General features: G+C 40.5%; 1 protein-coding gene across 1 annotated transcript in view; it reads left to right on the top strand.

Annotated features, from left to right (window-relative positions):
- SLCO5A1 (solute carrier organic anion transporter family member 5A1) overlaps positions 1-12,367 on the top strand; it is a 177,599-nt gene that overhangs the window by 149,261 nt on the left and 15,971 nt on the right. Inside the window, exon 9 of the mRNA XM_073631780.1 lies at positions 8,879-8,943. Coding sequence (XP_073487881.1) covers positions 8,879-8,943 — 65 coding nt within the window. The remainder of the gene's footprint in view (positions 1-8,878; positions 8,944-12,367) is intronic.

Below are 12,367 nucleotides of genomic sequence, written 5' to 3'. Positions count from 1 at the left end.
AATTTACTTTGCTAACACATCTGGGTGCACTGCGAGCGCAATGGTTTGTGCTCGTAGTGCACCTTTTTTGAAGCCTATTAGAGCCCCAAAAAGGGGCCGGACGCCTGAATAGGGGGTGGCTACAGTGGCCATTGATAGATTCATGCAATGCATGAATCCATCTATACTGCACAGAGGGGGTGGCTGGAGAGAGGGGGCGGCCCCCGTGCGCCCTTAATGGATGCACCGCCATTGCAGTACCCCAAATGAATCCAAGATTTTCATTCAAATGGGGAAGCACCATAAGCACCCTACAAGCACATGCCATGCTTGTGGTTTGCAGCGCATTGGCACAGCAATTATGTGGTTACAACAGGCGGACTAAGTGAAACCCAAGACCCTGAAGTCACTATATCTGGTCTCACACAGTAGACAGAACATGGAAATGCAATTATTTTAGTAAATATAAACTGCTACATACCTTTTTCTCATCAGCAGTATATAGCAGTCTTGTGGATAAAGCTTGGAGGAGGAGTTTTCATTCTCCCCTGATTGTCCTATAAGGATGCAGTACCCCTGACCCTCTGTCTGGACAGTGCTGAATGGCCCTGTGCTGATCACATGCACTCTCCCAGGAAAAAAAAAAAAGGATATGTATCATATAAGCTTACAGAAGGGTAGTGGGTGGAAAGCGATAATGAAATGAGTTACATATGTTACATATACCTTACCCAACCTTTTTACCCCAGAGGAATCTTTTAATAACTTTCTGGTGTCAGGGAACCTCCTCTTAAAATTAATTCATTGGGGTGGAGGGTTGGGGGTGAGTGGGATTAATGCCCCTTAGATCCTTAGATTGGTGGTCAGTAAGAAAAATGCCATTTACATTGGTGGTGGCCCGTGAAAATAATGCTCATCTTACAGTAATGGTCAGTGGAAAGAACTTCCCTCCTTACAGACCACTAAAAAGATCATTGGTGTCATGCTGGTAGCTTTGCCAAGTGGAATTGGACATATTGAACATTGAACTATGCAGGCACCATCGGAGGGGAGGTCAATCAGCCACAGCTCAAGAAACCCCCAGCAACCTCTGGAGGAACCCTAGGGCTTCATTGATCCCCAACTCAGAAAAGCTAGTTTACAGTAACAGTATATGCCTCATAAGAGAGTGGAGAAGGAAGCAATATTAGGTCAGTTTTGGCTTGGTTCACACTATAGCGTGTCAGGAACACGGGAACAACCGCAGGCCTGCCTGATATGTGAGAGAAACATGCTGCTGTTTAGCAGACACACAGAGGGGGGGTGCCATTCATTTTTAAAGACACCCCCACGCATTGGCAACCACAGCGTGATTTTGTGCATGCTAAACCACCTGGTGCCACACAATTTCAAAAAAGGGTCAGGGACTTCTTTCCCTGCGTTTCTACGGATAGATCAGCCCATTGAACTGAATGGGCTGCCCTAAACACAGATAAATGCACATATTCACCAGCACACCATGGATCGTCAAATGTCCAAAGCTTTTATTGCAGGAAGATCACATCACCAAAGAACAATCACTTGTTCTTTGGTGATGTGATCTCTCTGCAATAAAAGCTTTGGACGACATTTGACCATCCATGGTGTACTGGCGAATATGTGCATTTATCTGTGATGTATTCGGTATACAGCTGGTAGTCGCTGCTACTGGCAAGCCTTGTTCCAGGAAAGGGTGCGATGGGAATATAGACAAGTTTGCCCTAAACACAGAACGCATCTGTGCAGGTGTGAAACAGAGCTTTTCTGAAGAGGTGAGATGAAAGACCCATTCAGACGTATCCAGTACATTGTGATGTGGCAACGTGCATGCGTTAATATATGTTGTGTTAAGTGGCCTGCAGTGGATCATATATTGTGTAAATTGTATTATTGTAAATTGTTATATTACACAATTTAAACCACATTTAATGCTAAATGGGCGTGTAAAGTAAATTTGTACTCAATTGTAAACATTTAAATGTTAAAGCGGAGTTCCACACAAAAATGGAACTTCCGCTTTTTGGAACCCTCCCCCCCTCCGGTGTCACATTTGGCACCTTTCAGGGGGGAGGGGGGTGCAGATACCTGTCTAAGACAGGTATTTGCACCCACTTCCGGCATAGACTCCCATGGGAGTCTACGCCTCTTCCTGTCCCCACCACGCTGTCTCCTGGGAAACACACAGCTCCCAGGAGAGAGCGGGGACCACTTGGGACGCGCAGCGCGACTCGCGCATGCGCAGTAGGGAGCCGGAAAGTGAAGCCGCAGCGCTTCACTTCCTGATTCCCTCACCTAGGATGGCGGTGGCAGCTGCCGAGTACCGAGTGGGTTCTCGGCGTCGCCTGCCGACATCGCTGGACCCTGGGACAGGTAAGTGGCCATGTATTAAAAGTCAGCAGCTGCAGTATTTGTAGCTGCTGGCTTTTAATATTTTTTTTTTTTGGCGGTGTGGGTGGACCCCCGCTTTAAATATCTGCCTTTAAATTTTTGCTTGCAGATGATTGGATGTTTCACAGAGCTTCAACCTTATTCACTAAACTAAGAAAACATCTGCTTTACTAAATTAAGCTTCAATATAAACCCAGCTGTGTCAAAACCTGGACTTTTTCCTGTTTCAGGAAAAATAGGTAAACATACACCGTTTAACTACTTACTGCCCGCGCTGTAGCCGTAAGACAGCTGCACCACGGGCCTTAATTGCCGGGAGGGCGTCCATGGACGTCCTCCCTGTGGGTCGCATGCGGCGCGCTCTGTGATTACCGTGTGTAAGACTCGGCTGATCACAGATCCGAGTAAGGGGTCGATCCCGGCCCCTTACCACATGATCAGCTATCAGCCAGTGACGGCTGATCACGTGATGTAAACAGAAGCTCGGTAATCTGCATTTTTTTTCCTTCACGCTGACATCAGTCCCTCACTCAGAAAGCCACAGCTGTGCCCACCAGTGTCACCTGCCAGTGCCCACAGTGCCACCTATCAGTACCCACCAGTGCCACCTACCAGTGCCCACAGTGCCACCTACCAGTGCCACCAGTGCTGCCAATCAATGCCCATCAGTGTCTAATAATCAGTACAACAGATCAGTGCTGCCTATCAGTGTCACCTACCAGTGTCCATCAGTGCCACCCATCAGTGCCAACCATCAGTGTCCATCAGTGCCACCTATCAGTGTCGACTCATCAGTGTTTATCAGTGCCACCTATCAGTGCCCATTAGTGCCACCTTATCAGTGCACATCAGTGCCACCAATCAGTGCCCATCAGCGCAGCCTATCTGTGCCCATCAGTGCAGCCTCATCAGCGCACATCAGGGAAGGAGAAAAATTACCTGTTTTCAAAATTTTATAACAAACTATGATACAGTTTTGTGTTTTTTTTTCAAAATTTTGGTCCCTTTTTGTTTTATTTTAAATAAAAAACCTAGCAGCAATTAAATACCACCAAAAGAAAGCTCTATCTGTGTGAAAAAAAAGATAAAAATTTCATTTGGGTAAACTATAGCATGACCGCGCAATTGTCATTCAAAGAGTGAATTCAGATTCAGAGGTTCATTTATAAATGTTTTTACCCAAGATTCATGTATTTTTAAATTATATTTGGTTGGAGAATGTGTGGATCCTGGGTGAAAACAGTTAAAATTAGACCTCTTTTAATTAATACTATCTATTCACATTCAACTGGACTGACAAAGTTTATATTGTTACGATTAGCTATACTATGACAAGGATGAACGAGAACCTTCACAGACATTCTAAAGCCCAGTACACACGGTTCAAAAGTTGGCCAGTTCAGCAAGAACTGTTCAACTTCTTTTCCAATGTTTTTATTCAGAAAATTTTTAACAAGTACAATATCGACATTTACCATTTTAGTACGAAGTAATGGTACGGGTGACAAATCGGTTATGAGTCGGTTACATCACAAATTACCTTGTATTTATGTGAGGTTTTGTTTATCCTTGTCCTTATTTTAGGTTTATATAGTAAGGTCAGACCTTAACCGAAAAAATTAAACAAAGAACATAAAAAGGAAAACCTCCTCTAGGTGGTGCACAGGCATGCTCCAACACGTAGCACAGGGAACCGTTGGGGGAACCCCATCTCTCTCTGTCACCTCCACTAGGTGTAATCAACTAGTTTAACTTCTGAGTGGACCCAGGGGCCTTAATTGGTCCATTGGCCCTTAGAGGCAAATTCAGGTTGAAAGAAAAAAAGAGAGAGGAAAGGAATGATAGAAAGAAGAATAGAGGATAGTGTAGGGGGGGTGCACTCTGGCCCTGGAGAAAAGTACTCCCGAGCCACTCCCATCTCATTATGTAGCCGAGAGGTAGTTAATCCAGGGGTCCCATATTTTGTCAAATAAAGCTATCTTATTGTTTAAAACTGCAGAGGGGCATTCGTTCACCATTATCCATGACAGTTTAGATTTTAGCAAGTGAAAAGGGATCGTTGGGGATTTCCAAGATTTGGCAATCGATATTCTTGCTGCAACAAATATGAAGGCGATGAGTCTCTTCATGTGTTTCGATGTCCCCTCCACTGGGCGTCCCAACAGTGCCTGTAGGGGTGATTTAGTGAGATTCACTTGAGTCAGTGAATATATGAAATTGTATGTTCGTATCCAGAACCTTCACACTTTTGGGAATGTCCACCATGTATGGAACATGGTGCCGTCTATGCTACATCCCCTGAAGCACTGTGCGGAGGCCCCCGGGACAAAGGTTGCTACCTTCGCTGGAACCATATACTACCTCATCAAGACTTTATAGTTTGCCTCTATCAACGAGGTATTGATATATGATCTGGATGCACATTGTGACATTTTTCTCTATTCCTCAATTTCTAAGTTGGTTTCTACATCTTGCTCCCAAGAACTGTTCAACTTCTGGCCCATGTGTAAAGCTGGTCTAACTTCTGTCCAACAGTCATGATAGAAAACCATGAAGAAATTAAAGTCCAACACCGACACAGCTTGAAATAAAATAGACTTTATTCATTGTCCATCAAGACAAAAAAAGAATCCAAAATAATTAACGCCTTCTGGGTCTTTGGCAATATTAACATGTTTCTGCCCCTTCTGGACCTTAGTCATATGACTAAGGCCCAGAAGGGGTGGAAACACATTAATCTTTTTCACTAAGGATTTGTTTATTGCCCTGATGGATAATGAATAACGTCTACAACCATTTTATTTCAAGCTGCGTTGGTGCCAGACTTTCATTTTCTTCATTGTTATCTACGGCAGGTACAACGTATGCCCTGGCATAGAGCATTCAACCCTATCCTACAGATACAGTGTAAGGGTTTGTAGCACCGCAGCCAATGGCTGCAAGCACTGATCTATGTATTCTGATAGGGGGGGAGTCCCCCCTGTCAGAATACAATATCTCAGTGGGAAAGATCGCCGCATCAACATCGCTGGTGTTGATGTGGGGATCTGTCAGGTTTTTTTTCCGTTCAACCCATGGGTTGAACTAAACAAAACTGTGTGTATTTACCCAGCTTAAGTGTTGCCTTTTCTATTCTAAAAATTTTGTTTATACTGATCTTTCATTTATACATACAAGTTGCTCTGGAATTATATATCAAAGAGTGTTTAGAGGTTTTTTTCTGCTTCCTTTCTCTAAGGAACGTAGTTGGCTATTAGGCAGACAGCTTGCGTATATTCCCTATAGATATTTCCTGCAATATGACATTCAGAAGTGTAGATTAGAAGTGCACAGGGAAGCTTGCTTTCAACCACACATGATACAAGTTCTATAGCCTGCAAACATATTCCTCTGCCATTCTGCCTCATTTGTTTTGTCACCAGTGTCCTGGAATGAACTTTGCTAAATATCACAGGCTTTCAGTATGTGCAGCTCCAGCCTGAGGCCCATTTTTTACAGAGCAGTTCACTTTAAAGAGCAACTAAATGTGCATTAGGGGATTTATGTAAAAACATGTTCAGATAAATGGAGATCATTGTTAAGGGAAATGTAGAATGGTTTGTATATATTTTCTTTCTTTCTCCATTATGTTTATTATATATATATATATATATATATATATATATATATATGTTACCAAAAGTATTGGGCCGCCTGCCTTTCTTAGTCCATAAGATTCTTTGCAGCTTTACCAGCTTCAAAAGCGCATTTGTGAGGTCAGGCACTGATGTGGATGAGAAGGCCTGGCTCGCAGTCTCCGCTCTAATGCATCCCAAAGGTTTTCTATCGGGTTGAGCTCAGGACTCTGTGCAGGTCAGTCAGGTACCTCCACCCCAAACGCGCTCATCCATGTCTTTATGGCCCTTGTTTGTGCACTGGTCCAAATAGTTTGGTGGAGGGGGGATTATGGTGTGGGGTTGTTTTTCAGGGGTTGGGATTGACCCCTTAGTTCCAGTGAAGGGAACTCCTAAGGTGTCAACATACCAAGACATTTTGGAAAATTTCATACTCCCAATTTTGGGGATGGCCCCTTCCTGTTCCAACATGACTACGTACCAGTGCACAAAGCAAGGTCCATAAAGACATGGATGAACGAGTTTGGGGTGGAGGAACTTGACTGGCCTACACAGAGTCCTGACCTCAACCCAATAAAACACCTTTGGGATGAATTAGAGCAGAGACTGTGAGCCAGGCCTACTCGTCCAACATCAGCGCCTTGACCTTACAAATGCTGTTCTGGAAGAATGATCAAACATTCCCATAGACACACTCCTAAACCTTGTGGACAGCCTTCCCAGAAGAGTTGAAGCTTCTATAGCTGTAAAGGGTGGGCCAAATCCATATTGAACCCTACGGACGTCCCAATACTTGTAAATATATATATATATATATATATATATATATATATATATATATATATATATATATATATATATATATATATATATATATATATATATATATTGTATAATATATATATATATATATATATTTTTAGTCAGGTGCATGAAACATTGCATATAAATATATTATATATAAATATTATTTATATACTTCTGCAGTCAGCAGGTGGAGTTTTTTTTTTTTTAAATTCCCTGTCTATTCCTAAACAGAACTAAAACCCCATACACGCTATCAGATTTTCTGCTGATTTTTGTCATCAGATTTACCAAAACCATGTAGTGCAAGGGCCTGCCTGATTACATACAAATTGAAACTCCTAAGGTTTGACCTCATATTATATGGTTTTGATAAATCTGAAGGAAAAAATCAGCAGAAAATCTGATAGTGTGTATGGGGCTTTAAAGAGTATTTCTGCTTTTGCAGCCAAATTGGAATAACGCCTACATTATATTTTTAAAATATATTGTTCCCATTAACATAAAAATATTTTAAAATTGCTGGTTACCTTTTTAAGTAAAATAAAAATAAAAAAACGCGTTGCGCTGTCACATAAATGGTGCAATAATCTTTACAAATGGTACTATTTAATATTAATAAATTGAATGAAAAAAAATGTATTATTTAGTGTCCAGAAACCAAATAAAGTCCATAAAGTGATAGACAGAAATGTGCAAGTATCCTCTGGTTGTTATTGTTGCACTTAATAATGATGTTTCACCTAATAAGAACCAGAGGATACTTGCACATTTCTGTCTATCACCTTATGGATTTTATTTGGTTTCTGGACACTAAATTAATAAATACATTTTTTTTTTTTTGGACTTTCATTCAATTTATTAATGTTAAATAGTACCATTTGTGAAGATTATTGCACCATTCATGAGACAGAGCAACACGTTATTTTATTTTATTTTTGGTATATTGCTGTGTACAATATTGTGAGTGCTGCTGTTGACTTCAATTGTATTTATTTCATTCTTCACATTGTATACAACAAGTGCAGTTTATATATATACCTTTTTAAGTGCTTTTTGCTTGCTGTTTAGGAGGCGACTGTGGAGTAATGTTTAAAATAATTAACCCTGTTCATACTGTATTTGCAGTTCTTAATTGTCAGCTTTAAACTAGATTTGAACACTCTCTGATGTTCTAAATTTGGAAACCACCCTCCTGCATTGTATGTTAATGAAGTGTAGCCCACTGTGTATTGGGATTAAGACACTGTAGAGATGGCCATAAATGACTCAGTCATTTCTCGATCAGAAAAAATTTGAGTGGATTTCCTCTTCCACACAATCAAGGTGCATGGAGGAATCCTCCCTGCTGCGCTATTGTATTCTGACAGAGGGCACTTCTCCCCTGTTAGAAAACACAGGTCAGCGCTGCAACTGATTGGCTGCAGGCACTGATTGATCGCTGCCTAACTGGCTGAATTTCAATCTGTCTATGGTCAGCTTAAGAGTTTCCAGAAACTCATAGAATCAGCCATGATGCCTTCTCCTTAGAAACATCTAAAGGGTTAAAAAAAAAAAAAAAAAAATATATATATATATATATATATATATATATATATATATATATATATATAAATACTTATATTATTAATTTTACAAATATATATATATATATATATATATATATATATTTTTTTTTTTTTTTTTTTTTTTTTTAAGTATACTCTGTGAATGGGAACACATAACCAACACATGGTGGGCCACACAGAGAGCTCCGTTAGGCCATATGTAGTCTGTGAACTGCATGTTGGGCACCAGTGTTCCAAAGACTACCCCTTGGTCTTTTGTCTGCTGCATTGTGTCAGTGTCAGATAAAAGAGATAAAAGGGTGTGAATATAGTAATTAGCGTGTAGTAAGTAAAAGATGCATTCCTATCCTCAGTCTAATCAGTGTCTTCATAATTTGCCTATACAACCCTTTTAATTTAAAACGTGAGATAAAAGATGGTTGTGCCAGTGGAATCATTTCGTTTTATTTTCGTATATATTTCGTTTTACTGTTATCATTTTTGAGTCACAAGATGTTTTCTTTGCAGGTCTGTGGATGAAGGTGAGCGGCCTTTTGCATTAGGAATGCAGTTTGTTTTGCTGAGAACTCTTGGTAAGTATTATTTTTACATGTCAAAAAAGATTGTTCAGGTCATCATCAGTGGTTTTCATATACGTATACATTGTATGAAGTGGAAAGCAAAGTTAATTAAATGTTTAGTATTCACCTGTAGTACAATTTAATATATTTTGAAAAATTCTGTGGAATGAAAATAAATGCCATTTTAGGCTTACTGTTCATGAAATTTGAAATGTAAACAACAGCTAAGTGTTGGATGTGATAATGCAGCGAAGTGAGAGCCTTCTGTATTTGTGGTGTTCATCCACAAGGTGGCGCTGTTATGCTATTTTTAAATTTGTAAAGAACATCATGCTCTCATATTGGCCTTAGGTTTGCCAAAATATGTATTGGCTGTCTTTAAAAAATGTACACTAGAGGAGAAAAGGCATTTATAACAGTAATGAAATAAATATTTAGACTCTGAGAGATTCTGGCCCAATAATGGGTGTATTACTATAAATGCCAGGGATCAGAGGGAACAAATTACAATTAACTGCTTCTAGGTTTGGGACTGAAGTGAATGGCTTTATGTTAGGTGCAGAGTGATACATCAGTGCTGTGCACTGTAAATATGGGAAAGAACTAAGTACATTTTAGGGACAATTGCCCTAATATTCCTTCATAGCTCTATAATAGAGGCTTGAACCACAGTCAGTAAAGTATTTATTATTCAGTAAGGCTGTAAAAGCAGTGAATCTACTTAATAATGGCCAACTTGCCAAATCTCCCAGTGAAAAATTGAGGTAAAGTCTGTACCACTAGGATCCTTTGGGCTCTATTCACACTCGTATGACTCCAAAGTTGCGCCGACTTTGGATGCCACTTTGTTGCAACCTTTCTATGGGTGCAACTTGGATATGGCTTTGGCTTTACCCAGTGATAATGGGCAACTGTTGCACACAGGTTGCTTGTATAACATTCAGGTACGACTTTCATTCAATAGCTTTCGTCTCTTAATTTATTCTGAGCATGCGTGGCACTTTGTGCGTCAGATTTGTGTACACACGATCGGAATTTCCGACAACGGATTTTGTTGTCGGAAAATTTTATAGCAAGCTCTCAAACTTTGTGTGTCAGAAATTCCTATGGAAAATGTGTGATGGAGCCCACACACGGTCGGAATTTCCGACAACAAGGTCCTATCACACATTTTCCATCGGAAAATCCGACCGTGTGTATGGGGCATTAGAGTAAGGTCTGGATTGCCTTCCTAAGTTCTTCTTAAAATTCATTGTACTGTCTTTACATGGATTGCTAACAATGATCAGTACTCTGGGATTCAAGCTTGATCAATATTAGGAAACATTTTATTTATGAGTCCTTTCAAAATGTTGCTCCACAGTAATGGACAAAAAACATATCATCTAATAAGGCCCCTTTCACACTGCCGCAACTTGAAAGTCACGCAATTTTGCAGCGATTTCAGGGAATGCCTGTGTAAACTTGAGGTCTATGGACTTCAACTCGAATCAAAGTCAGACCAAAGTAGTACAGGGAGTACTTTGAAGTCGTGGGACTTGAAGTCGCACAGATATGAATGGTACTCATTGGAAGTCATGGGGTACAACTTGTCATGCAACTTTGCAGTCCCAAGTCGCAGGACAAGTTGCACAAATTTGAAAGGGGCCTAAAATAGGCCTTTTTGTCCTCCCGTCTGCCCACTGTCTCAGTGAGAAAATTTGAGACATATTTATGGAAAAACAAAAAATAAAATAAAGAGATAAAATGATGGCAATCCTACTAAACAGAACAACATATTTAAAGTGTATCTCTATCTAACAACAGAAAAAGAGAGGACATTTCTTCAAAGGGGTAATCTTGTCTTAGACAATTTTCATCACAACAGGTTTCCCTAATGGAAGATTTCCTTCCACCTCCTGTTTAATTACAACTGTAAAAGTTTGTTAATCCCATCTGTTCTGAAAACAGTGGATCTCCCCAGCTGGGACACAAATGGCAATAAAAACTTGACAGGAGTTCCCATTACCATTCCCTACTCTAATCACACTAATAACAATGTTTTAGGTAGTGATACACTTTAAAGTATGGTTCACCTTCTGCTGACCATTATAGAAAAAGACGACTTGCTAAGGTTTCTTAACCTGCTCTTTCTCCGAGACACCTATAAAAAAAAAAAAAAAAAAAAAACTCTGGATTCTCTGTTAAGTGTCATATACAGAGCCTTGGAAAAGTATTCATACCCCTTGACATTTTCCACATTTTGTCATGTTACAACCAAAAACAGACCAACACAATGTGGTATATAATTGTGAAGTGGAAGGAAAATTATAAATGGTTTTCCAATTTTTTTACAAATAAATATGTGAAAAGTGTGGCGTGTATTTGTATTCAGCCCCCCTGAATCAATACTTTGTAGATCCACCTTTCACTGCAATTACAGCTGCAAGTCTTTTTGGGGATGTCTCTACCAGCTTTGCACATCTAGAGAGTGACATTTTTCCCATTCTTCTTTGCAAAATAGCTCAAGCTCTGTCAGATTGGATGGAGAACATCTGTGAACAGCAATTTCCAAATCTTGCCAGAGATTTTCAATTGGATTTAGGTCTGGACTTTGACTGGGCCATTCTAACACATGAATATGCTTTGATCTAAACCATTCCATTGTAGTTCTGGCTGTATGTTTAGGGTCGTTGTCCTGCTGGAAGGTGAACCTCCATCCCAGGTCTTTTGAAGACTTGTGCAGACTCTAATGCCCCATACACACGGTCGGACATTGATGGGACATTCCGACAACAAAATCCTAGGATTTTTTCCGACGGATGTTGGCTCAAACTTGTCTTGCATACACACGGTCACACGAAGTTGTCGGAAAATCCGATCGTTCTGAACGCGGTGACGTAAAACACGTATGTCGGGACTCTAAACGGGGCAGTAGCCAATAGCTTTCACCTCTTTATTTATTCTGAGCATGCGTGGCACTTTGTGTGTCGGATTTGTGTACACACGATCGGAAATTCCGACAACGGATTTTGTTGTCAGAAAATTTTATAGCCTACTCTCAAACTTTGTGTGTCGGAAAATCCGATGGAAAATGTGTGATGGAGCCTACACACGGTCGGAATTTCCGACAACAAGGTCCTATCACACATTTTCCGTCGGAAAATCTGACCGTGTGTACGGGGCATAACAGGTTTTCTTCTAAGATTGCCCTGTATTTGGCTCCATCCATCTTCCCATCAACTCTGACCAGCTTCTCTGTCCCTGCTGAAGAAAAGCATCCCCACAACATGATGCTGCCATCACCATGTTTCATGGTGGGGATGGCGTGTTCTGGGTGATGTGCAGTTCGTTTTCCGCTACACATAACGCTTTGCTTTTAGGCCAAAAAGTTAAATTTTGGCCTCATCTGACCAGAGCACCTTCTTCCACGTTTGCTGTGTCCCCCACATGACTT

Source organism: Aquarana catesbeiana, linkage group LG05 (assembly GCF_042186555.1).
Source record: "Aquarana catesbeiana isolate 2022-GZ linkage group LG05, ASM4218655v1, whole genome shotgun sequence".
Lineage (NCBI taxonomy): Eukaryota > Metazoa > Chordata > Amphibia > Anura > Ranidae > Aquarana > Aquarana catesbeiana.
The sequence above is the reverse complement of the archived record's forward strand: the minus strand, read 5'-3'. Positions and strand labels throughout refer to the sequence as shown.